This window comes from Biomphalaria glabrata, chromosome 8, assembly GCF_947242115.1.
Source record: "Biomphalaria glabrata chromosome 8, xgBioGlab47.1, whole genome shotgun sequence".
Lineage (NCBI taxonomy): Eukaryota > Metazoa > Mollusca > Gastropoda > Planorbidae > Biomphalaria > Biomphalaria glabrata.
In genome coordinates this window covers 20,372,454-20,399,991 of record NC_074718.1, presented here as the reverse complement: position 1 = coordinate 20,399,991, position 27,538 = coordinate 20,372,454, and the positions used below count along the sequence as shown (strand labels likewise).

Below are 27,538 nucleotides of genomic sequence, written 5' to 3'. Positions count from 1 at the left end.
CTCTCCCACTACTGACTTGAGTCCCTTATAGATAAGGAAAGGGCTCAGCTTTGTCAGGCTTTTCCCCTCCTTTGTGCACCTGACCACCAAAAATGATGGCCAGGTAGTTTAGCTTTTTGTGGCCTCCTCCTTTTTTGCCTCAATACGGCGTCTCTTAAATCTTGGGCAAGTAGTTTATTGGGTTTTTTTTTTTCGTTCATATATATTCTTGTTAGTTCGGCACCGTTGCTCCCCACCCGCCATCGAGTCCAACAAAGGGACGGGCCATTCGGAAGTTCAGAATGAGCCCGCCAGGGCTACACAGGTGCTATACTCAGTCAGCTGCTGTATCGGGCATGTGTCCGATACAGCAGCTTCCTGATTGACCCTCCAGCCACCGCCCTCGGCATGACCAGCCGGTTGACCCAGAGCGGGCCATCTGGGCCTCAGGTCTAGGGGAACTTGGAGCCAAATATTGTGTTGTGGTGGTTTATCCTCAGATAGCCACCACTCAAACACCAGGATCTATTTATCCCCCTCCCCCTTACCCGTCGCAGTTCACGGCAAACGGACTGGTCTAGGACGTAGTGAGATTTTAAAGATAAGTGATGATCAATGGAGGCAGACTGAGGAAAAGAGGAGGCAGACACAATGATAGAAAAAAAAGAAGGCACTTTTGAGCTCCAAAAGTGCTAAGGAAAGAGGAGCGCAGTTTAGCGTCATGTCTCGGGACGGAAATGTGTAAATAAATGGCCATCAACTCACAGGCCGACACAACAAAAAGTAAACAAAAGATACTCAAAAATAGTATGGCACACACCCCTATTCATATGTTACAACTATGTATATAAATGGCCATCATCTCACATTCCGACACAACAAAAAGTAAACAAAAGATACTCAAAAATAGTATGGCACACCGCCCTAGTCATATAATATTGTTACGAATCTCACTATCCAGGCTCTCTGCAAAGTGCACCATACACCACCAACTTTAAGAACTTGACAACTCAGGGCTCCAAAGTAACGTAACACTTTAATAGTTGAATAAATAACAGCCAATACTGTACAATTGGCAACACGTACACTGTACAAATATCTCTCCTGTTAATAGCCGTACCGCCGTATCACCTCTTGCACTGGCCTCTCCATCTCGTTCCGGGTTGCACTGGGTTCAACAGTTCAGGACTGACTTCACACACTAGGCTCGTTGTGTCGGACTCGATCACAGACCAAGATCAAGACGCCGTTCGTCTCAACTGTACTTGATAGTACTCCGCACTGAACCGTCGTAATGCTCCGTACAGAACCACACCGCTAAAATGTGCTGTAGTCGACCATGTTCTGAACTCCTGTCGTAAACCTCCTTTCTCAACCGTCTTGACTGCGACACCTCCGCTCTTATATAGGGTCCCTACTGGCCTTCTCGATCCGGGCAGAACGCCGCTCGACGTTTCTAGGTGGTCAGATGACTACAACTTTAGTGACGCTCCTGAGCTCTGTTCACGACGGCGATCCTTCCCGAACCGTCCTGTTGACACTCGAATCGGCTGACCGTCGTAGCTCGTCACGGTTGACCGCTCGTCTAGCGCTGGCCTGGGGCGATTTGCGTCGGCTGACTACACACACACCAGTACCCCCATTTGTGCCACCACCAGGTTTATAACACTATATACGTTATCGTCACATTCTAGAAAAATGAAGGTCACAGGCCTCAGGTCAGTACACGACCATTTTTGGCCATTCTGGGGTTACAAGCTTCAGGCTGACACTAGGGTCATGGTTAACTATAGGCTTCAGGGAAACCTATGAGCCTACAAGCTTCATAGAATCCCACCTATAGACATCCGTTCGGTAAAGCCCATCTGATGATTCAATACAGGTTGAATCCCTCAGAGAAAGGCTACATAAATATGTCACGTTTGGGAGTACCCCAGGATGCAGAACATTAGGGTAAAAATATACTGCCTGGAAATCATTTGAGGCTATATCTACTAATTAATACATTATATAAAATACAATAATACTAAAGATATACTTAGCCCAAAGATCTCCAGAGCAAGACACACGACCACTAACAGAAAAAATACTATTCACAACACAGGTCAAGTGGTCAAGCTGGTAACTCAGGAGCAAGTGGCAACTAAGCACAGTTTGAAAAGCCTTATATAAACTTCATAAGGGGAATCACTCTTAACTTTACAATTACTCAAAAAAAGTTATTTCCTTATTATGTCACAAGGGGAAAGGGGGAGGAGCCATCAATCGAGCACCAACGGTCAAGCCGCTAGCGTGATAGATACGTATTATTATTTAGACACGTTGCTTGTGTGTGTGTGTGTGTGTGTGTGACAAATACTAAGCGTGCTCTAAAATACGTTTTTTTTTGTCAACCAGGTGGCTTGGGGAGGGCGGATCTATCTACATCTATAGGTAACACAGTTCACAAGCTACCATAGCTTTTTAGCCCCCCCTCCCCGCCCCGATCAAAAAAAAAATATCTAGCACTGACTTTTGGGCTGTTACATACACTGAGCGTGCTAAACACGTAGAGCCGCGCATGTTTTGTTTTTAGGTCAACCACGTAAACTGTTGTGTTCTCCAATGGCTTGAGGAGAGCGGGGTTATCTACCAAACCTTATTAGGCTCTCCCCCAAATAAATAATATCTGGATTTATAAATGGCCTTATATCTCAAAATAGCTTAGACCTAAATAAGTACATGTACGGTAATATGTCGGTAATGCGTTATCTTATCTTATATAATACAGACGTTACTTCAAAAAAGAAGATGATTACGTCCTACGCGTCATGCATTTAGTCATGCATATTAACCAATGACTTAAATTCTGCCAAGTCACTGGTTTTCCTGGCTAGCTCAGGCAACCCATTCCATGCTCTAATAGCACTAGGGAAGAAGGAGTATTTGTACAAATTTGTCCTAGCATATGGGACGAGGAATGTGCCTTTATCTTTGTGTCTTTCGGAGTATTTTATTAAATTTTGTTTTTGTATTTGAAGATTATGGTTCAGTGTTTTATGTATGATTGCTACTTTATTTTTGAGCCTTCTGTCCTGAAGGCTTTCTAAATTTAGTGATTTTACTAAAGGTGTTACTCTAGTCAAATGTGAATATTCGTTTGTTATGAATCTCACTGCTCTATTTTGTGTCTGTTCCAGTTTCGTAATGTTTTCTTGAGTTGAGGGATCCCAAACGGAGGATGCATATTCTATTATTGGCCTAACCAAGGTTAAATAACATTTTAGTTTTATGTTCTTATTTGATTTATAGAAATTTCTTTTAATAAATCCTAATGCTTTGTTTGATTTTTTTGTAGTTCCATCAATATGTGGATTCCATGATAGTTTTTCATTTATTATAACACCTAGGTATTTTGCGTTTTTAGTCTGTGTTACTGGTTTGCCATGAATAAGATAAGTGGAATTAATTTGTTTTAGTTTTTTTGTTACTCTTAACAACTGACATTTTTCTGGGTGGAAAGACATGCTCCAATTTGATTCCCATTTCTGTAATTCATCTAATTCTCTTTGTAAAATATATGTGTCTTGTGTTGTTTTTATTGTTCTATATATTATGCAATCGTCTGCAAATAATCTGACTTTTGTTCCTGAACTTATGCAATTTAGTAAATCATTTATGTAAATTAAAAATAGTAGTGGACCCAAGACTGTTCCTTGAGGTACACCTGAGTTTACTGTTATCGGTGTTGATTTAGAGCCATTTATTATTACAGTTTGTTCTCTCCCTATCAGAAAATCTTTAATCCACTGATGCAGTGGACCATTAATGCCGAAATATTTTAATTTTTTTAGCAAACTATGGTGGTGAACTTTGTCAAAAGCCTTAGAAAAATCTAGTAAGATAGCATCTATTTGTTCACTATTATCTAAACCTTTTGAAAAATCATCAATTAGTCCTATTAGTTGTGTTTCACATGATCTATATTTCCTAAAGCCATGTTGGTATCGTGTGAGGACATTATGTTTGTCTAAGTGGTTTATGATGTTCCTACATATTATGTGTTCTAGGATTTTACATGTGATGCTGGTAAGTGATACTGGTCTGTAGTTTCCTGGGTCAGATTTTTCTCCTTTTTTAAATAGGGGGGTGACATTAGCTTCTTTCCAGTCCTTTGGTACTCTGCCCTGGTTAAGTGAAGCCTGAAAGAGTATTTTGAAAACTGGGGCTAGCTCATTGCTTAAATTAGTTCTTTGAGTAATCTAGCTGGAATACCATCAGGTCCAGACGCTTTATTTGGTTTGGTGTTGGCTAATAGTTTTTGAATTCCATTTTCTTGTACTACTATATCTTCTATGTTGTCTACTTGGTTCAAATTCAGTAATATGTCTTTGTCTCCTGGGGCTGAGAATGCTGATGCAAAGTATTTGTTTAGGATGTTTGCTTTAGTTTCATTATCATTATGTATTATGTTATGTTCATCTTTTAATGGCGCTATGCCTGTTGTTTCCATTTTCTTAGACTTAATGTATGACCATAGGTTTTTGTTGTTATCTTTAGATATTACATTGTTTATGTATTCACTCTGCAGCTGTCTGCTTACTTTTTGGGTTAAGTGTTTAATTTTTATATACTTTTTGTAAACTCTTTCTGCATTAGTTTCTTTAAATTTTCTATATAGGTTTTCCTTCTGTTTATAAAGCTTCTTTAGTCTATTATTAAACCAGCATTTATTTATTTTGTTTGATGTGTATTTAGTTGGTATGTGATTTTCTATAATGCTTTTAAGATGGTTTTTAATGAAATTCCAGAGGTCATCGACTGGTTGGTTAATGTCTTTTTCTAATAAGAATGTTTGTTGAAAGTTTAATGCAGCTTGGTGTAGTTGTGTTAGGTTACATTTATTCCAGAGTAAGATTTTTCTTTTGGGTTTTGTATTGGCTACTGCTTTTATCTGACTGTGTATTTTTATGATCTCATGGTCTGATAGACCAGGGATAATATCATAATTAACTACTAATCCAGGTCTGTTGGTTAAGAAGAGATCTAATGTGTTGTTTAATCTAGTTGGCTTTTTAATGATTTGATCTAAACTTAGGTTGTGTAAAGTTTCTATGAAAAGCTCATTTATGTCCTTAAGGTTTTGGTGTTTATCTATGGTTAGTGTTTTCCAATTTATATCAGGTAGGTTGAAATCACCCATAATCCAAAAAACTGCATTTTTATTTGTCTCTTTAAGTGTAGTAATCTGATTACATAGTTCCTGCATGTATTCTAAACTAGAATTTGGTGGTCTGTAAATGCTGCCTATTATTAGGGATGTTGAGATGGTATTAATTTTACAAAATGTTGATTCTATATTTTTTGAGTTAGGTAAGGTAATTTCTTCTGCTATACGAGTGTTTTTTATTGCTAAAAGAACTCCTCCATGATTATCAGCCCTATCTTTTCTAAAAATTTCATAATTACTATTGAAAATTTCTGCATTATAAATTTCAGGATGTAGCCAAGTTTCTGTTCCTGCAATTATGTCTGGTTTCTCACATTCTAATAAAATTTCTAAGTCTGCTGTTTTGTTCCTAATGCTTTGAAAATTTATTACTAAGGTTTTAAGGTATTTTGGTGTTACTTCTTTAGTAGGTTTGTTTAGTGAGGCTGTTGTATTAATTTTAGTAGATTTAGGTTTAACAGGAGTGGATCTGGCTAGTGGTTGGTGAGTTTGGTTTGGGATGGTGTTTAGGATGTTGTATGGGTTAGAAGTGTCTGCATCAAAGGAATCAAACAGTCCTGATGTAAACTGAGGTAACCCACACGGTACACAGTGCCATGATGCATCTTTGTTGCCTAAGGCATAATACACAGGTGTATTCATATGGAGACATGATGCATGGTACCATTCATCGCAGGTGTCACATTGAATGGCTTTCTGTTTCATGGTGCATACTTTTTTGCAGATGTTGCATCTATCTTTAGATCTAGGCCCTGGATTTGACTCTACATCTCCTGCTATTAATATTAACAGTGAAAGGTATTTATTTCTGCTGTGTCTGATTGAGAACTTCCATTTGTGATGGGTAATCTTCTTTAGTGTTACTGGGCTTAGCACCTTACACTTATATCGTCAGTTTCTAAGCAGAGATGGGCGATATGGAGCGACATCTTCGATATGGAGCATGTGAAAATGACTAAAATCCGTCTGTCTTGACATGGCGTAAAAAGAAAATGATATAAATAACACAAATTTAAAGATTATAACACTTTTTAAACACCATACTTCTCATGTGTTCGAGAGTTTCTTAAGATGTTCGGTTCTTGAAAATAGCGGTAAAACGGTGTTCGAAACTTTAACCGTTTGACAGCATCGACCTGACCCATTTTAACATCAAATATAATTTTAACTATGAGTAGTAATACAATAAAACATATCTACTTTTAAAGACAAATGGATGAGGAGTTCATAGATACAATCAGTTTTTCCCTAGGTCTAATTCTTACAGAGATACACAAATTCAAACATTAAAAAGTCGGCGACTGAGCTTAACTTGTTCGATTGATGTCTGTTACTCTAGATCTATATATATCTAGATCTATATCCAATCCAATATTCTAGATCGTTGCTTGTCAACACTGAAAACAAACACATTATGGCATCCTCTTGACGACGACACAGTCACGATGTGTGTATAATCATAATGTACAACTTCTGTGAAATCGATGTTTAGACATCTAGAGTGTAATAAAAACATGTTTCGAAGAGTTTATTAATAGAATCACTAAGAATCTAGATTAATCTAGATATAGATTAGTTAGGTAAGATAACGCGTAGATTCTACTCTAGGTAGGACTAGATCTAGGACTAAAACTAAAAGGACGTGTCACGGTCGTAATCATCTTGACTTGAATGATTTTCAATCTTGATCTTCTTTATTGAATTAATTAACGGTAATTAAAGTTTGTATTATTAAATTAACTATTAATACTATTAGATCTATAAAAGTTAATTAAGATAGTTCATAGTAGATCTATTTAAATCTATTATTCGGTACACTTTTAACACTTTATTATTAATATATTATAATATTTTTCATATTAATTATTATTATTATATTATTATATTTAATCGACCTCACATCCTAGAAAAACTAGATCTAGCTAGATCTAGATGAAGATTAATTAGATCTATAATTAAAAGATTAGAGTAGATGTTCTCAAACTTTCTGACTTAATCTTAAAATGAATCTTTATTCAGTTATTGATCTTAATAATCTAGAGTAGTTAAAATAGTTACATCTAGAGTCTAGATCTAGTTTAATAATATAATCAAATATAATCAAATCTGCATTCTAGATTCTAGATCTAATCTATTGCCTACATTAAGATTTCTAGATAAATAGGCCTACTCTGACATCTCAGAATCCTGAATCTAGACGTCTAGACTGTTTAATCTCTTATAACTGATATCTAGTCAAATCTAGTCTATTAATATTTATTATTAGATTCTAGTTATTCTAGTTCCACATCATCTACTGGATCTAGATTTAGATCTATCTGTATATGTATATATATGATTTAGAATAGAATCTAGACATTCCAGATCTAGAATATAATATATAGATCTATATTTGAATAGAATCTATTAATATAAAATTATAATTGGTAATTTGAATTCCATTTTTATCACATTAAAAAAATTTGGTACCTTTATTCATTTCCTAGACTAGATCAACTAATTCATGTAATTATTCATTACTGTAATTTCTAATTTAATAATAATACTAATCTAGATATTAGCCTCCCTTTTTTAAAACTACTGTTAGTAATATATATATAGTCTATATTCCTATTTGTTTATTCATATACTTGTACATTTATGGCCCATATTTTATAAATGTCTGTGGGTCGACTCTACAGCTCTATTATTTCTATCATTTCTATATAATATATAATTATGTTCTCTCTATCAGTTGTTAGATATCAGTATTAAAAATCAAGTATGTTATTAGTAATATTACCCTTTTGAGAATAGTCTTTATCCAGTGCCTAGGCAACACAAAATCTAGCTGGTTGTTGCAGGGCTGCCTAGGCCTAGAGATGTAAATGTAACACCTAAAAGTGCAAATTATCAATATATTCTATACTACATTTAATATACTAGATCTAGTATGAGTAATATATATGAAAATTTAATAATAATAATAATAATCTTCATTGTCCATAAGGAAATTTATCTTAAATTACAATGTGTGCATTACACCAAACAAAATATTATAACTATAGAAAACCAAAATATACATTCACACCAGACTCACTCATATAATTTACATGCAAAAGGTTTTTATCAGATAGTTTCTATTTAATGATTTGATTGCCAGGGGAACAAAAGAGTGTTTGTGTCTGTTTGTCTTTGCTATCGGTGTCTTGTATCTTTTTTTGATGGAAAAATCACGAAATCCTGACCCAGAGGGTGATTTTTTATTTCTAGAATCTTTTTAGCTTTTTTTTTTTATGAATGTTTTTCTCAAACAGCTGCCCAAATGGGGTTTGTTTTTTGCCAAGGACTTTACCAGCAGCATTTAGGATTCTATGAAGTTTATTTTTATTTTTAATGTTCAGATTGCCATACCAGGCAGTGATATTAAAACTTAAAATAAAAATATGTAGTTGTGAGCATGATAAAACATAGCCAAGGCCTTTTTGCTGATATTAAATGATATAATCAGTATTTGCAGTAAAATGTAATTTATTGTCTAGATAGTGCCAAGTTATTTAAAAGTTTGTACTATTTCAATGGTCTCTGCAGCTACAGAAGCAATATCATTTTCCCTATGAAAATCGATTATCATTTCTTTGTTGTTTTTTTGGACATTTAATAATAAAAAAATTATCTTTACTGTTTTTTTCAATGTGTTCTATTTCTCTGAAATACTTATTTACGTCTGAGCTCTCTGAGAGGAGGGCAAGAACAATTCATCATCAGCTAATTTTGTGAAGTAGCAAAAAGGTCTATCAGATTGAAAATCATTAGTGTACTAAATGAACCACAATGGCGATGTCACACTCCCCTGGACCACCCCTGTGTAAACAATATGTGCATTTGATATTACATTTTTTACCCTAACCCTCTGAGGTCTTTGGGTCAAAAATTCATTAGCCCATAGTATTATATATGGACTAATCTTCATTCTACTTAAAGAATGAAGCGCACACGTCATGGCACATAACTGTAATTCTAATTGCCAATATCTACAAATCATAAGATTTACCTAGTTGTTATCTACCTAGTTGTTGTCTTTGACTAAACGCTTTTCGCATATATTGGCGCTAGATTTGCCATTTACTTTCTGCGTCACGTTTAGAGTCTCGACCTAGATCTAGCTATAATAGGCTCTAATTTGGAGACGGAAACTCCGATATAAAAACTACGGCTATCTGTTGTTCACAGCTGTTTCAGATTTCTGTGCTACTGTGGACTGGATTTAGTTTTAATAGTGAGCCAATTATCACTTTCAAAATACTTTTGAGCAGGCTGGAGGCAATGCAGTAATTAGCCCACAAATTTTGTGTGCTTTCATTTTTTTCCATAAGTTGTATGGTATTAAAAGCCGATGAGAAATCAATAAAGAATAACCTTACATAAGTATTAGGTAAGTCTAGATGTTTGTAGACACAGTATTTACAATATTTAGGATTGCTTCGTCTACACACCTTTACCCTTTTTGTAAGCAAATTGTAAAGGGTTGAACTTGCTACAAATGTCATTCAGAAGAAACATTTTAACCAGTTTTTCTAAACATTTAGACACAATTGAAGTAAGTGAAACAGGTATAAAGTCATTCATTTTCTTTGGTTTGGAAACCTTTGGTACATGTACAATTATGGATGACTTCTACATGCACATATGGTATTAAGATCTAGATTTTTTTCTTATCTGCCAAGTCATTGGTTTTCCTGGTTGGCTCAGACAACCCCATTCAATGCTGTAATAGCAGTAGAGAAGAAGGAGCATTTGTACAAATTTTTCCTAGCATATGGAATGAATAATGTCCTTTATCTTTGTGTCTTTCTGAGAATTTTATTAGGTTTTGTTTTTGTATTGAAGAATATGGTTGAGTGTTTTATGTATAATTTCTACTTTACTTTAAAGTCTTCTATTCTAAAGGCTTTCTAAATTTAGTGATTTTACTAAAGGTGATACTAGTCAAATGTGAATATTCATTTGTTATGAATCTCATTGCTCTATTTTGTGTCTGTTCCAGTTTCTTAAAGTTGAGGCTGAGGGGTCCCAAATAGAGGATGCATAAGCTACTATTGGCCTAACCAAGGTTAAATAACATTTTAGTTTATGTTCTTATTTGATTTATAGAACTTTCCTTTAATTAACACTAATGCTTTGTTTGATTTTTTAATATTTTCATCAATTATGGGGATTCCATGACAGTTTTTCATTTATTACACCTAGGTATTTTGCATTTTTAGTCTGTGTTACTAGTTTACCATGAATAAGATAAGTGGAATTTATTTGTTTCAGTTTTTTTGTTACTCTTAATAACTGGGTGGAAAGACATTCTCCAATTTAAATCCTATTTCTGTAATTCATCTAATTCTCCTTGTAAAATTTCTGTACTGTCTTGTGTTGTTTTTATTGTTCTATATATTATGCAATCGTCTGCAAATAATCTGACTTTTGTTCCTGAGCTAATGCAATTTGGTAAATCGTTTATGTAAATTAAAAATAGTGTTGTACCTATGCCTGTTCCTTTAAGTACACCTGAGTTTAGTGTTATTGGTGTTGAATTAGAGCCATTATTACAGTTTTTTCTCTCCCTAACAGAAAATCCTTAATCCAGTGATGCAATGGACCATCAATGCCAAATATTTTATTTTTTTAAGCAAACTATGTTGGTGAACTTTGTCAAAAGCCTTAGAAAAATCTAAAAGGATAGTATCTATTTGCTCACTATATCTAAACCTTTTGGGTTAGTTGTGTTTCACATGATTTATATTTCCTATGTTGATATGGAGTAAGGACATTATGTTTGTCTAAGTGGTTTATAATGTTTCTACATATTATGTGTTCTAGGATTTTTCATGTAATGCTGGTTAGTGATACTGGTCTGTAGTTTCCTGGGTCAGATTTTTCTCCTTTTTTAAATAGGGGAGTGACCTTAGCTTCTTTCTAGTGCTTTGGTACTCTGCCCTGGTTATGAAATGCCTGAAGGGCGTGAACTTTCCTTAGTTGATATAGAAGAGAGCACCTGGTTGCATGCGGCCTCAGAACGAGACAGCTGGAGGTCACTCATGAATGCCGCGGTATACACATTTGAGACCAAAAGAAAATCCGCTGCCAAGGTCAAACGCAGACGGCGAAAATAAAATCTAAATCGACCACCTGCGGACAATGGTTATGCTTGCCCTGGTTGTGGCAAAATAGGTAGGTCACACTGGTGCTTGCACAGCCCTGGGAAATACTGCATTCTTCACTAATCTTCAGACTCGAAGACAAGTCTTATTATTTAAAATATAAATCTCCTTTCATTAAATATTGGATGTGACAGCCCTATAGACCTATAAATTATAATTATTATAAGAATTTCCATCATTACTGACTTCATACTATGCATACTAAAAAAAACTGCTGCAGGGGTAAACGACTGTATAGAAAATACGAAAAACATGCATATATGTAACCCTGCCGGACCAAGTAAAACAAAGGACGTTTGGGCCACGAGGCCTTCATCAGCTACAAAACAAACAAAAAATAAAAAACAATTAACACAAAAGTCTTAAGTTAACTTATCTGTCCGATGTTGTTCTCTATCGAGGCAGGAAAGAAATGAGCTACGCTGGTGTAAAAGCGCGGGAAAAAGGAAGGGGGCGGAGATGTCAGGCAAAGATGAATGGGAAAAGGGGGTACCGTAGTGTTAGTGCCCATCGCGTATTAAATAAAAGTGTGCTGGTTGTTGATCCCGTTAGGTTGGAGGGTGCCTGACATGTAAATAAGTTTGTTTTCGATCTGCAGACGGGTGTTTTTGTCGTTGCATTGTTGTATGGCAGTGACGAGGAGGTCGGTGGTACCCCTATGATGTGGGTTATTAAAATGGATAGAGACGGGCTTAGTTGCAAAGTTACGGATGTCTCTAAGGTGTTCTTGGAGTCGTGTTTTTAAGGTCCTGCCTGTGTTTCCAATATAAACCATCTGACACCTTGAGCATATTATAGCATATATGACTCCTCTACTATTACAGTTAAATTTGCCACTGATCTTGATGGTCATTTTAGGACAGGTGATGGTGGGGGTGGCGAGTGTGTGTTTGCAGGTCTGACAATTACGTCGCTTACATGGCCAAGTGCCAGGTTCACTTGAAATGTTGTGGAGTTTAGTGTGTACTAATATGTCTTGTAGGTTTTGGTCTCGCCTGAATACTACAAGAGGTGGGGATGAAAAGACGTCGCGAGTATGTTCATCGGCTAGGAGAATGTTCAGGTTTTTGAGAAAGATGTTTTTTGCTTTCACATTGTGAGGGTGGTAGGTTAATATCAATTTGGGCCTCTCATCATTGCTAAATATCGTTTTTTTCTTGAAAGCTTGTTCTCTTTTAAGATTCTCCACTCGCGATAAGGCTTTGTCGAAAATAGCTTGAGGGTAGCCACGACGCAAGAAAAACTCTATCATTTCAGTTGCTTTTTCCGTGAAGTCATTGTCATCTTGGCAAAGGCGGCGGATACGTAGAAGTTGGGAGTAGGGGATAGAATCTTTACAGGATGGTGGATGGGATGACGAGTATAGAAGATAGCTATGGCTGTCAGTGTCTTTGTAATGGCAGGATGTAGACAGAGAATTTTGGGTTATGTTTATTTCTATGTCTAAGAAGTTCACTCTAGTTCTGGAAATGGTGTAAGTGAAACGAATGGCGAGATTGAAGTTGTTAGTGAACTCAATAAATTTGATAAGTTCGTTCTCTGTCAGAGATGTTATGCCTAGGCCATCATCAATGTATCTCCTATAAAATTCGGGCATGGGGCCCGTGTAGGATGAACAAATGTTGGGTTGTAAGAAGCCCATAAATAGGCAAGCATAAGATGGACCGAATGCCGTACCCATAGCTACTCCGCTGATTTGGTCGAAAAATTGCCCATTAAACTCGAAGGAGTTGAGAGTTAGTACAAGCTCCGTAAGGCGAACTAGAATGTCAGTGGATATAGATTTGTGTTTGTTTTCTGGTATATCAAAAAAGTAACGGATGGCTTTAAGGCCGTCAGCATGTGGAATGGAAGTGTAAAGGGAGCTGACATCTAGGAGGAAGAGTAGGTATTCTTTGTCAGGTTGTAGTATGACTTTTGCTAGTGTTGACAGGGCGTGGTTGGTATCTTTAATGAACGTAGGTAACTTTTCGACTATAGGTTGAAAGATTGTGTCCAGAAAGCGGGAGATAAGTTCAGTGGGTCAGGAACAAGCGGAGACAATGGGTCTGCCGGGGTTGTTAAGTTTGTGAATCTTAGGTAAGAGGTAGAAATATGGTTTTCCTAATTCGCTATCATGGAGTCGTAGTTTGTGGGCCGATCGTGGAAGTAGGTTATCAGCAATAATTTTATCTATTTCAACCTTAACTTTTTTATTATTAGAGATGGTTCCGTCAGTTTTTCTCGGTGCATAAAAAATTGGTGTCGCTGAGCAGGTTAAGGGCCTCCTTGATGTATAAGTTTCTATCCCACACTACGATAGAGCCGCCTTTATCTGCTGGTTTAATGACGATGTCCTTACGTTTACGGAGTTGGTGGAGTGCTTCTCTTTCGGACCTGGTTATGTTAAGCTGCTTTAATGGAGGATATTTCACGAGTTTCAGATCATGTTCTGTCTTTTTGATGTAAAGATCTAAGGCTTGAGAGGCTCCCGCATTGGGGGTCCAATTGGATTTACGTTTAGAAATTCCTATAAATGGGTCATCGAGGTCGTCGTCTAGATCTTTGTTTCCGTCACTGGAACCACTGAAGTGGTATTTGAGTCTAAGTTTGCGAAAAAAATGGTTTGCATCTTGTATAAGTTGGTAATTGTCATGCTGTTGATTAAGAGGAATGAATTTAAGTCCTTTACTCAGAACGGATCTTTCATCGGCGGAGAGGGGGAGTTCTGGTGGTATGCAGACAACCAATTTAGTGTTAGAAGTAGTGTTGTTACTCTCGCTGTTGCTGTTTCTATGTCTGATATTATTTAATTTCTTGTCTTTGCAGGTGTTAAGATATGTATAAAATTTATTGTTTTAGTTGTTGATAATAAGATGATAAGTTGGAAAGCTTCGGGGATATGAGATGTAAGGGAGTATAGGCGTGAATTAAGGTCATCAGTAGAATGCCGGGCCGCCGATAATTGTCGGGTATAGATTTCAACAACGCAGCGCATGCGTTTACTAATCCTGTCCAAGCGGCTGTGTTCTCTTAGGTTTAGTGTCCCCGCGGCTGGATTGAAATTTGATACGAAGCCTTTTGGTACTATTTGTTGTCTTAAACAGTATCGTAGAAAGTTTCTATGAGTTGTGTAGCGTGTTATATTAAATGTTTTAAGAGCTAATGCACGAGAAATGTTGGAGAGTTCTGTAGGCATAAGACTGAAACAAATAGAAATGCTTAGACGAAGTTGGTTAGAAATAGCTTTGTGGGATGGCATGTTGGAAACAAATAACTGTCTAGATAAGTAGTGATGGAAGCTAAGTAGAATAAAGAGCAATGGAAGCTACACGCAATAGTATAGGCTGATGCAAACACTAAGTTGGTAATATTAAGGAGTTATCTGCAAGGCTATTAAGTGAAAAACATACAGACAAACAAAGACTTTACAGACACATAGATGCAGTAATGAATAAAAGAAAGTTCAAAGACTAAAAAAAAACAAAGATTTACTGCTGCAGGGGTAGCTCATTTCTTTCCTGCCTCGATAGAGAACAACATCGGACAGATAAGTTAACTTAAGACTATTTTGTGTTAATTGTTTTTTATTTTTTGTTTGTTTTGTAGCTGATGAAGGCCTCGTGGCCCAAACGTCCTTTGTTTTACTTGGTCCGGCAGGGTTACATATATGCATGTTTTTCGTATTTTCTATGCATATTAAGCATAAGTTTGCCATTAATTATAATAGTAAAAACAAAATAATAATAATAATAATAATCTTTATTATCCGTAAGGAAATTTGTCTTACAATTTGTGCATTACACCAAACAAAAAACATTATAACTATTAGAAACCAAAGTGTACATTCACACCAGACTCATTTAATGATTTAAATCTAGATTTTTAAAAATTAAATAATGTTTTATTTTGTAGCCTTAAGTGTAGCATTTTTAGATCTATGTTATTGAAAATGAACAAAAAGAAAACTTACTTTATCTGTACAAATCTCAGAAGAACTCTATACCCATATTGAGTTGTGAATAAGTTGGGTGCTTTGCAATTTCGCGGCTGTGTTAAAGTTAATTTTCATTTTTATTTTGGAACGTTCAGATGACTAGACCAATATTATGAATTTGTGAACATGTACTATTTACATTAGATTTTTACCAAATTATTAAATTTTTACTACCTTTACTATTTTAACCTTGATTTTAATGATTTAACTGTATATTTAGCCATTGAAATGTAGAGAGAGAGAGTAGTTCTTAAGGGACTGCAGGCACGACATGGCCCTAAGTGTGCCGATGTGCCTAAAATCAAATCAAATCAAACCAATATATGAGATGAACTGCGACATGGTTTCCATATCAGGAAGATCTCCATATAGTTTTCTTTCTATTGTTACGTGTGTTTTGGGGCCAGTGTGGGCCTCATGGTAAAGAGAACAGTTTTGAAGGACATGTTGTCTCATTCTTCTGTGTCCGGTCCTGAGTAGTAAGATGAAACGTTGATCTTGTCAGGATAGCTTATAATAGGCATCATCTTTCTTGTGATTCGGATGAGAGCTTGTCCATTTCTCATTTATTTTATTTACTATTAGTTTCTTCATTTCTACAGGATATAGTACAATGTTTACTTGTGAGTTTGTTCTCCCACTCTTGGCGAGTGTGTCAGCCTTCTCATTTCCTTCTAGTTCTATATGTGCTGGTAACCATTGTATCCGAGAGCTAATTGTTGCCTCTATTTTTTTTCTGCTTTATATAAATGTTTTCTAAGTTACCTCTCTCATCCCTCTTTTTCGTTAACTGACAATGGAACCATCAAAAGAGGGGGAGGGAAGGAGCAAAAACTAAAGGGAGTGCCATCAAACCTCCATGCCGACCAGCGAAATGATTAGACCAAACACAACCTCGAAGACATCAAAGAAGTGTTGAAGTTCATGCCGCTCGTGCATAGCAAAAAGTACGGTCTAACGTTTTGCAAATGATAATACGTAGGCTACAGTGTATAGTGTAATATTTTTTTATATTCTTGTTGAATTTCAAACAAAATTAATTGTAAAAATAATAATAAAAAAAAGAAAACGTGTTCGGGCATTTGTGTCTTGCTGCTGTCACTTTTTTCTAAAAAAGTTGTCTGCAAAAAAAAAATATTTTTTTTTGGTCGCGACCAGACCGGCCCATTTTGGTACCGGCCCACGGGCATTTGCCCGTTTTTGTTTGTTTGTTTTACTTATTTCGGATGTTCCTTCAGAGTTGAAGATAATTACTTCCTAGTCCAAACCTCCCGCAGGACGGCGGGGGATGGGAGCGGGCAGGGTTTGAACCCGGGACCATCGTAAGTCCGAACGACAGTCCAGCGTGCAAACCGCACGACCAGGCAGCCATCCTGTTTTTAGTTTGCCCATATAGCCAGTCCGCCCCTGGGTGTCAATCCTACTAAGGCATTTAAAACAATAAGCATGAAATTTTAAAGCACACTCATCTCAATGATTAACAAAATACAATAAATGTGTTATCATTCAATCTAGGATGAAAGCAAAGACAGACAGACACAAAAACTCTTTAGTCCCCCTGGCAATCAAATCATTAAATAGAAACTATCTGATAAAAACCTTTTGCATGTAAATTATATGAGTGAGTCTGGTGTGAATGTATATTTTGGTTTTCTATAGTTATAATATTTTGTTTGGTGTAATGCACACATTGTAATTTAAGATAAATCTCATTTAAACTTTTCAAACGTTAATTATGAGTGAGTCTGGTGTGAGTGAACTATCTGTCCGACACCAGTCGATTAAATAAATTAACCAAATTGTCAATTAATAACTGGTAATTAATTATTTTGTTTGATACCAACAAACCGTCCCGAGACATGGCGTTAAACTGCGCTCCTCTTTACTTAGCACTTTTGGAGCTGCAGAGTATCGTACTTCTTTTTTATCATTGTGCTACCGCAACACAGTACTTTGGCTCTAAGTATCTCTAGACCTGAGGCCCAGATGGCCCGCTCTGGGTCAACTAGCTGGTCACGCAGAGCTACCAGCATAGGTCATCAACCTATGCTGGAGGGTAGTGGCTATAGGGTCAAACAGGGAGCGGCTGTATCGGACACAAGTCCGATGCAGCAGCTGACTGAGTATAGCACCTGTGTAGCCCTGGCGGGCTCATTTTGGACATCCGAATAGCTCGTCCCCTTCTTGGACTTGATGGCGGGTGGGGAGCACAGGTGCGAACAACTTCAACTGTCCAATGGACAATAAAAAAAAAAAAAACTACTTGCCCAGATTTATGTCTGGGCAAGAAACAAACAATGGAAGAAAGAAAGGAGGAGGAGGACACAAGAAACTCGATCTGGCCTTCACTTCTGGAGGTCAGGTGTACAGAAGAGAGGAAAAGCCTGACAAAGATGAGCCCTTTTCTCATCTATAAGGGACTTAAGTCAGTAGTGGGAGAGCCCAAGAGTGTATCTAAGCTACACAAATCATCAGAACTTCTCGTAGAAGCATATAGTAAGATACACTCTGATGGGCTTTTACAATGCAGAAGAATCTGTGATATCCAAGTGGAAGTCATGCCACAGAAGAGTTTGAACACCAGCAGAGGTGTTATCAGCTCTAGATACCTGCTGGAATGTTTCGAGAAGGAAATAGTGGTGGGTATTGAAGGAGTCACCCATGCCCGGCGCATTACAAGGCGCAGGGATGGTGAGGAGGTCAAAACCGCCACTATTATCCTCACATTCGGAACTAGGACACCGCCAGAGTATGTGAAGGCAGGATACCTACGAGTTCCAGTGAGGCCCTACATACCTAACCCCATAAGGTGCTTCAAGTGCCAGGGTTATGGACACGGTGCGGCAGTCTGCAAGAGGAACACTGTGTGTGTCAGATGTGCTGGAGAGGGTCATGAGGACAAGGGCTGCACAGCCCAGTTCAAATGCCCAAACTGTCAAGCTGGCCACTCAGCCTACTCCAAGGAGTGCCCTGTGCGGAAACAGGAGATTGCCGTGCAGGAGTACAAGGCAAGAAATGGATGTACCTTCAGCCAGGCAAAATCGGCTGTATTGGCCCTACCCAAGGGCCAATTCGGCTTGACAAAACCTACGCCCAGGCTGTGACTAAGACAACAAGATCCATAGCCACACAGACGGACACATTGACCCCACCACCCCCTCCTCCTCCTCCAACTCAGAAGAAAACACCGCCAAAGAACACACCTTCGAAGAAACAAGAAAGCCTTGTTGTCATGCTAAACAACAGGTTCTCTGTGCTCGCTGATGAGAGCATGGAGACTGAGCAGCATGTCAAAACCAACACTCCGGGAGAACCCGGAGACATCATGTCTGACACAGGTTCTCCTCAGAGAACCCAGCCAGACACCCCAAACTCTACCGAATTAGAGATTGACAGACTCCATAAGGGGAGACATCAAAGCGGAGAGGATGCCCGAGGTGATAGCGGAGGTTATTTCCTCCTCTCTCACCAGAGGGATCTCCCCTCTCCAGAGCGAAAGACTTCCCCCAAAAGGGGGTTGTCCTCCTCTCCATCCAAACCCAAGAATAAAAATACCAAAGTCACTGGAATAAAGGGAAACCCCTCCGGGGGCCTCCCTAGGCCTAATAGCTACAAGTAGGTCAATTAGAATAAGCCATGGATTCCTGAGATGAACTCCTCCCGTAGTGCTCTGGCTCTGGCATAGTGCCTCGTAGCTACCATACAAGTCGAGTGACTGCTCAGACAGGTCACCCCTTAGCTCGCGGAGCTTGGGACACTCGTACAAGACGTGCGACACTGTTTCGACGCTCTCTCCACAGTGACGGCATCGGGAGTCAAAGTTCGTGCGGAACCGGGCAAAGTATGCCCCAATATGACAGTGTTCCGTTCTGCACTGCGCAATAATTGATTGCTCTGACCTCCTCAGTCGCCACCATGGATCGTCGCGATCTGAGTGACGCATGTGCTGCCAGACACCACGTGCTCTGTCGAATTCCTCCCAGGACTTTAACCCCTTCTTATGAATGAGTGCTCGGATTTGTGCCGTTGCTTGTAAGTACGTGCTTGGTGCTTCCAGGTGTGTGGCTGCCAAAGCACCCTCCCTTTGCGAGGGTGTCTGCCGTTTCATTGCCCCTCACGCCGCAATGTGAGGGCGCCCAGTGCATGAAAACGACAGCTTCAATAGCTCGGCGGATGTTATCTGCGGCGCCGATTGCCTCTTCTATTACGGGCGACCCTCCCCCGCCGCCACCCATAGCTTGTAGACTGGAGCGGTAACTAGTACCACTGTAGTGGCACCAGTTTCGCGTTGGGTCATTTGGGCTCTAATAGCCTCGAACGCCCGAGTTGTTCCTGCTAACTCGGCACCCATGGAGCGTAGCCGCATGGACCAGAGAGCCAGTCTGGTTCGGTCCGGTCAGGGTAGGTTATAAGGGCCCCATACCCTGATCTAACACCCATCTGTATAGCACAAAATGGCATCTGATGGGTAGGATTTAATTGTTACTGATGCCAAGTTTTGGAGAAAGGCAGATGTTAGTCGCCTCTTGTTTTGCAATGTTTATCAAAATCTGCCATTTGTCGCAATACGAGGAGATGGTTTGGAGGTCTGCTTGTAATGCCGCCTAAATTTGGTCGAATTTCTTCCCGGTTGACCAGAGGACAATGTCATCCGCATAAAGCAGTTTTTTGGATCGCATTGAGCTGGGCAAATCGTTAAGAAAGGCCATGAAACGTGTACAGGACAGGGCAGAGCCCTGATGCAGGCCATTGAGTTGTTGTTTTAGTTTGCTAAGGGAGTGCTGGTATTTTGTACGTGTGCTCTTCCTAGACAGAAAGGATTGTATCCAATTGTATATCTTTCTCCGCACACCCATGGCTCTTAGCTTAAGATAGAGGCCTTGCTTCCACTCGCGGTCGTAAGCCTGTTTTAGGTCTATGAACACTGCATATGTGCTTTCGGACCTCTGGAACCCATCGGCCACCTCCTGTGCGAATATCGTGACCTGGTCGATCGGGCTCAAGCCTGCCCTAAAGCCGGCCTGTTCTGGCGCCAGGATACCGGCACTCTCAAAGGTCAAACTAGCCGCTCAGCAATTTTGCCAAGTGTTGAGGCTAGTGAAATGGGTCTGTAGGACTCCAAGTTAGTCGCGTCCTTCTTAAGGACTGGTACAATGATAGCACTCTTCCATGCCCCGGGCAGTCTGGACTCTGCCCAGGTTCGATTAATAAACTCCAGGAGTTTACCTCTTGCAATGCCCCCCAAGGTGTTTTACCATCTCAGGGGTTGTCTGGCCCCGGAGCTTTTCGGTTTTTGCACTTATCTATCGCTCTGTCCAGCTCAGCACGACAGAAGGGCGCGTTGCACGTTGCTTGGCTTTCAGGCTCATCTGGCTCCCTCTCGAGTCTTTTACGTTTTTTGTTGAGGGCTAGGTACATGGCTGTCTTCTTTTCAGACTTGCTAATTTTATCAAAATGTCGATTTAGCAAGCCGGCCATTTTGGTTACAGTTGAGACTAGCCCTCTGGGTGAGGATAGAGGGGCAGCCGTTCGCACTGTGTCTTTGGCCTCAAGGTTTCGTAGAAGACGCCAGGCTTTCGAGGAGTCTCGAAGATCCATCCCTGCGCAGGCAGCGTTCCAATGGTCCGATCGGACGCGTCGGGCCAGTTCACTCGTGGCTCTACAGAGCCGATTGTACTCCCGCCGGATTTCAGGGGTACCCTTCCTTTCAGCAAGACTCCGGGCTCGCTTGCGTCTCAGAACCAGCTTGTTCAAATCCTGAGACCAAACGTGTTTCTGCCTAACGCCAGGATAAGTCCGCGGGACAAACCTCCTGGCCGCACCCAACATTGCTGCTGTTATTTCGCCGTAGATGGTATCGACGTCCTTCTCCACCGCTAAATTTATTAGGGCAGCGTCGACTGCTGCCTCGTATGCTGGCCAGTTCGCCTTGGTGTAACTCCACTTCCGCGGACCTTTTGGGGCTACACCTCTGGCCTCTGAGAGGGCAATTGTGATCAATAAAGGCCTATGGTCGCTCCCAATATCGTCCAGGACCTGAAATTGTGTGTGAGATTCTAAGTTTGCTGTAATTAAAGTGAGGTCAGGTCTGGATTGGCTGCCATTACCAATATGGTATAAAGTTGGGGGAGTATGTTTATTTTGCAGAAAGATTAAGTTAGAATTATTGAGGAGGTCATGTATTTTATGACCCGACGAATCAATTGCGTCATAGCCCCACTGTTGAGACTTTGCATTAAAATCGCCTGCGATGACGTTATGAGAGTTAATATTGGTACAGTCAACTTCGAGGCAGATTTCATGCTTGCGGGGGTTGTACAGCTTAGTTACCGTGAGTTTACGCCCTAGTTTGTGTATCTCGAGGGTGATGGCGTCGGTACACCCGTGCACTCGTGGACCGGGGACTTGTGTAGCAACCAAGTTGTTACGTACGTAGGTTATCAGCCCCCGGCAGTCTGTGCACTTGCTCTTAAATGCAGTATAACCGGTGATACTGGCATTACGCTTGCCAGTTAGTGTCTCTTATAGTAATGCCACATCTATTGCCCTCTCGTGGAGGAGTTTAGAGAGCTCTATTACCCCACAGATGTTTAATTGTAAAATCAGGAGGGACCTGGTGTTTAAGGGCTTAGTCCCTGGGGTGGGTTGGGTCCCACTAGTGTCTGGTTGGGTTGTTTGAAAGCCGGAGGCTCTCGTCACTGTTTCGCTTCCAGTCATATTTGCCTTCGTGTATCTATGTCGGCACGAGGTTGTGGTAGACTTCCATCAACCTTGTTCGAATCGGACCTCCAAAGGAGGTACGAATGCAGTGTTCGTTGAGAAGAGGACTTTGGTGGAGGAATTTTAGCCCATTTTTCACGACCTGACAAATTCCCCCTCATCGAGGTCGCGGGGCGACCAGTAGTGGACTTTTCGTGCCCAGGCCTGACGCCCACTACCCGGGTCGCGGAGCCTGTTCGGATCTGCTCGTACCCGCTTTTTTCCGTGTCTGTGTCTGTCATTCATATATGGTTAAGGCCGTTGGCTGCCTTATTTACTTCTCTAATGCATCAGCGTGCATGGCCTATACTTATGTCGCCACAAAGGGCAAGGAAGAAACCTGCCCCAGCAATCAACACCACGGTTTGGCATATAAGTTTCCTGCAGGGCAGGAGTGGAGTGGCGCACGTTTTTTGACATTCCCAGTATTGGAACTACCATTTGTCGCGGCGAATTCCTCCACTAGCGCACCAGAGAACGGGCTAGTTAGAACCTAGCTCGTGGACGACGACCAGTCCGCCTGACACAGCCCACTAAGGCCGCGCCAGTCAGTCCAGTCTTTGTCCAAAGAGAGACCCGCGAATCAGCCGGGTCCCAGGAGAACCCGACCAACCCTCGAGTTGGTGTCCTGCGCTATCCGCTTTTCGGAGATCCCGTTAGGTCTCTTACTCACCGTTGCCCCGAGGCCCCACGGGGGGGGGGGGGCTGGACATAACCCCTTTGATTGCCTTTTACACTTGCCGGCTGCTCATTCATCAGCGGCAAGCAACCAGTACCCTTGGCCACCCTTCTGGAGAGCGGGGTGTTCACTCGGCGACCACTATGGAACGCTGAGGCCATGGATTCCAGAATTGCACAGTGCAACTGTAGAGGCCACAAGGCCAATTATGAGAAAATGCAGTTACTGATAGACTCTTAGACTCCTGTAGCTGTCTGCTTACAGGAAACATTTCTGAAAGATAACATCAGGTTCCGAAGCTACAGTGCTTACAGCAAAAATGTTGAGGATGCAGAGAGAGCATCAGGTGGAGTCTGTATCCTTGTGAAGGACATCGTCCCCTATGAGAGGGTAGAACTACAGACCACACTACAGGCCGTAGCAGCTAGGATAACCCTCCACAAGGTTATCACTTGCTGCAGCCTGTATATACCACCAGGCGCTCCATTAAACCCAACAGACATGGAGGACCTATTGAAACAACTCCCCGGCCTTAAATAATCCTTGGGGATTTCAATGACCATAACACCATGTGGGGATCCAACAATACCGACACAAGAGGTCGTATGCTGGAGGATATCTTCCTCCAACATGATTATGCATACTTAATGATGCATCACCGACCTACTGCGTCCCTGGACTTCTGAACGACTTTAAATGGTCAGTTAGTAATGATCTACGGGGAATTGATCACTTCCCAATCATCACTACTAACAATCTCCCCTCATTGGGACGACCTCAGCGGTGGAAACTGAATAAAGGTGGAAACTGAATAAAGCCGATTGGGAACAATTCAAAAAAAAAGATGCTCCGAGGATATCACAGAAAATATCCTCGATGAACAGAACCCAGCTGATACCTTTGCTAGCAATCTACTTAGTATAGCCAGGAAAGTTGTCCCCCTAACCTCCGCAAATCCAAAACGGCCTAGCAAACCATGGTTTGATACAGCTTGGAAAAGTGCTATTGGCGATAGGAAAAAACGACTGGCTGCATTTATAAAGAACACTTCCCAGGAAAACCTAAAGCTATTCAGGATAGCTAGAGCAAAGGCAAGACAAACCATACGGTCAGCCAAAAGGAATTCCTGGAGGAATTTAGTTGGTAGTCTGGATGCCAAAACTTCTGCTACAGCGGTATGGAAGGCAGTAAGGCGAATCAAAGGGAAAGAAACAAATGCAATAGAGCATTTGAAAAACCAAGGACGAACTGTTACGTCCCCCAGAGAAATAGCTGACTGCCTTGCATCCTCAATAGCAGATAAACCATCCACTGCACACTATACGCCAGAGTTTCAAAAAGTCAAAATCAGGGAGGAAAGACACCCCTTTGATTTCAGATCTGAGAACAATGAAGATTAAAACAAACCGTGCAGTGGATGACTTTTCTTTTTACTATTGTAACGAACTTAGGGTAGTTCTTCGAAGGGCGTAATTTAATGCCCCAACTGTAGATCATTGAAAGCGTACAAGTATTTTAAGTATTTTAAATTACACCCAACAACAGAGTAGAAATTAGTATTCATTTACAGCATTACAATTTGTTACACATTTAATATAGAATACAAAATCATCAATACTAAAGTGCCCAATTTAAATATTTCAGTGCGCCTAGACTAGATTCAATAATAGATTACTTAGGGTATCATGGCACAACATAGCATTACCCCAAATATTCAGCACACACATAGCAGAAATAATAATCTAGGTAATACAACTGACAACAATCACCAACACCATACTCAGACCAGTTCATCTCTCCAACTGACTTGAGTTACCACTAGATACTCTATTAACCCCCTTGGAAACCCCGTGCTTAAAACAATTCACAACTCAACTAATTAAATAAACAAACACACACACAATCTCACATCTTTCACACCCCTGCTCTTGACAACTATCTTAACTGTGAATAGACCTTGTTTTTAATTATTGAACTATATAAAATTTAGCTCTTGTGATATGAAGGGAGAGTAACCCCTGAGGGATTATGGGCATGTTTTAAGTACTGCTATGGACTTAATGTTATATAGAATATATAGTATGATTTAATCACATGTCATTGATTTGAAGGCTTTGGTTAAAACCCTACAAACACCGAAAAATATACGCTTTATTAAACTTAATTTGATCTAATTACATTATGCTACACCCTTTAAAATATATTATAGATTCTTCATTGAAAAATGGCCTATTTACGAACTATAAATGAGAGTGATCTCAAGGGTGAAGATGATTCATCATACCAAAAAGTACTTCATCAAGAAAGAAAATCTTTGGAATCACATGACAACAATTTGCAAAAGGAACAGAAAAATCGTTCCAAATCCAAAAAAGATGAACTTATTACCAGGTAAGCCTAATGAAATTTTATACTCCGTTTGGAAAGCTTTTTTTTTCCAACATAATTTTAGATTTACTATAATATGTAAATAAACAATGACTTTCAATGAAATAAAAAATAAATTCTTGCCATATGTTAAATATATACTTTCCAAGTTAGTGTTTAAAACATAGTTTAAATGAAATATTTGAGCTATAATGATTTTTATTTATTGTTTTTTAGCGGCCCCCGAAAGGGGAAAAGACGCTATTAGTTTTGTGCGAAATTTCTGTCCGTCTGTCCGCCCGTCCGTCCCGTTTAGATCTCGTAAACTAGAAAAGATATTGAAAATCCGACATTACAATATTTTAGACCATTCAAAGTTCTAATGCAACGTCTACTTTTTTTTTCCTGAAAGCGAAAAATCTAATTTTTAAAATCAGTTATGCAAGCAGTTTTTTAAAGAGAAAAAGCTAATTAGTATGCATTTTAAGTTAGACCTAATTTAGAACGAATAGTAATCTTATAATCTCCACTTTCTTTTCATTAATTGGGGAATGGTAAAGGCGGTTGGTCGTTGTGCTGGCTACATGACATCCTCGTTAACCGTAGGCCACAAAAACAGATGAACTTTACATCATCTGCCCCATAGACCACAAGGTCTGAAGCGGGAACTAATTAGGCCAGGTTCACATCTAACTTTGCATTCACTTGCACCTATCCTTTGATCTGCAGCATCATTGGGTCACTACACAAGATCTGTCAACCTTCTTTCTCCATCCTTATCTCTCATTTGTCTTTGATATAATTTCATTTGGATGTTCTTTCTGAAAATATTGAAGCCTACCTGGGTGGACCACTTCGGGGGCCGATTTTAAGTTTGTGTTTCCACACAAACTGTCTTTGTAACCTTGTTTTTTCTGAGAAAAGGTGTAAGCGTTGTCGGCACAATACATAAATTTGTTGTTGTCGAGGTATATTTTACAAGGCCTCAGACAAATATGGATGTTATCATGTGTGTTTGTGTGTGTGTAATCTTTATTGCATTCTGATCATTCATTATTACGGAAGACGTTTTTTGTACCCTAGAATAGGTTATTCCTGGAGTTACGGGAAAATTTTAGAGATTCCGCCTTTGCCAACTTTTACTATGCGTAATTCATTTTGTCGGAGAACATGTCCCGTAAACCTCATGCGACGTTTCTCACAACTTTACTAAGGGGTCGACTCCCAGTTCGGCATAGAATTCCTTGACTGAAACCAGATCTATATAACTCATTCCTAAAATCCGTCTTAGCCATCTTTGTTGAGCCACATTTAGTCTTTTCGGCAAATGACTATACACAGCACTTTATTAATGGAGCCCAGTGACTATTAGAAATGTATAACCTCTCTTGGTTACGCTCTTGGATTTAGGTGACTGTAATTTGCTTTAGATTTTATATCGAAAAGGGAAGTTTTGTCGTCAAAATCGTCAGCTGGGGGGTTTTAAACCAAAAAATCTCTGGATTTTTTAAAACAAATTCAAAACCCCCTTAGCTACGCTCATAGGCTTTGGTGACTGTAGTTTGCTTTAGAATAATATTGAAGAGAGGTTTTCAACTTCAAAACTCTCTGTAGGGGGATTTTAAACTCAAAACCATCTGTAGGGGTTTAAAATTAAGGCCTGGAGGAGGGGGGGGGGTCTTTTTTTTTTATTGAAAACCCACTGGAGGGGGGGTCTCTTGGCTACTCTCATAGAATCTGGTGACTGATGTATGCTTTAGTCTTATATTGAAGACAGGGTTTTATCTTAAAAAAAATGTCACAAGACGCTAGCAGTGTGCTGGCGCCTGCTTGAACTGGTCGTAGTCTATGGTGATTCTGGAGGCCCGACTGTTGACGCTGGAACTTTGGTGGCTTTTGCCCTGTCGCGATTTTGGTGTTTGTCTATATAATTAAGATATAAAACTAAACACCGGAATATAGTTAGAAACTATAACTTTAAACTGTAACTTTATTTACACACAATATAGAATCTTCCAAATAAAACGTTTACATACAGGTACATCAACTACTAAACTAAGATCTCTAATGACTATGAACGTTAGATTTCACTATAAGTTGGTGACCACAAGTCAAATACTATGTACGTTGGTTTAATGTCAGCATATTGACACTCTCTAGAGGTCACACCTTACGAGGGAACTGTGTTTGTTTAATTGGTAGTAAATTTTTAGTAGCGGGGCTGGACTTCAAGCCACACTTCTAGATGGGTAACAAGGTATATCTCTAGAGGTAGAGATGAACAACTCCCACTCCCTTTTATTTGTTTAGTCCATCACATTGAGTTCATTGATAGACAGGTGATAGACAAGTCAGATACGATGGACCTCTCTAGAGGT

At 39.6% G+C, this 27,538-nt stretch overlaps 2 protein-coding genes across 6 annotated transcripts in view; one reads left to right on the top strand and one right to left on the bottom strand.

Moving 5' to 3' along the window:
• The window catches only part of LOC106061043 (UPF0547 protein C16orf87 homolog), a 73,098-nt gene extending 70,966 nt beyond the window's left edge, over positions 1-2,132 (bottom strand). Inside the window, exon 1 of the mRNA XM_056039151.1 lies at positions 2,018-2,132. The gene's annotated coding sequence lies outside the window, so the exon portion shown is untranslated. The remainder of the gene's footprint in view (positions 1-2,017) is intronic.
• Positions 2,133-6,581: 4,449 nt separating this feature from the next.
• Positions 6,582-27,538, top strand: part of LOC106078913 (uncharacterized) — a 179,106-nt gene continuing 158,149 nt past the window's right edge. For 4 of the 5 annotated variants that reach the window (XM_056039146.1, XM_056039145.1, XM_056039142.1 and 1 more), the window contains exons 1-2: positions 6,582-6,900; positions 25,003-25,184. In XM_056039146.1, the coding sequence (XP_055895121.1) occupies positions 25,018-25,184 (167 nt within the window). In that variant the 5' untranslated portion in view covers positions 6,582-6,900; positions 25,003-25,017. The remainder of the gene's footprint in view (positions 6,901-25,002; positions 25,185-27,538) is intronic. The other variant, XM_056039144.1, reaches the window with a different exon arrangement.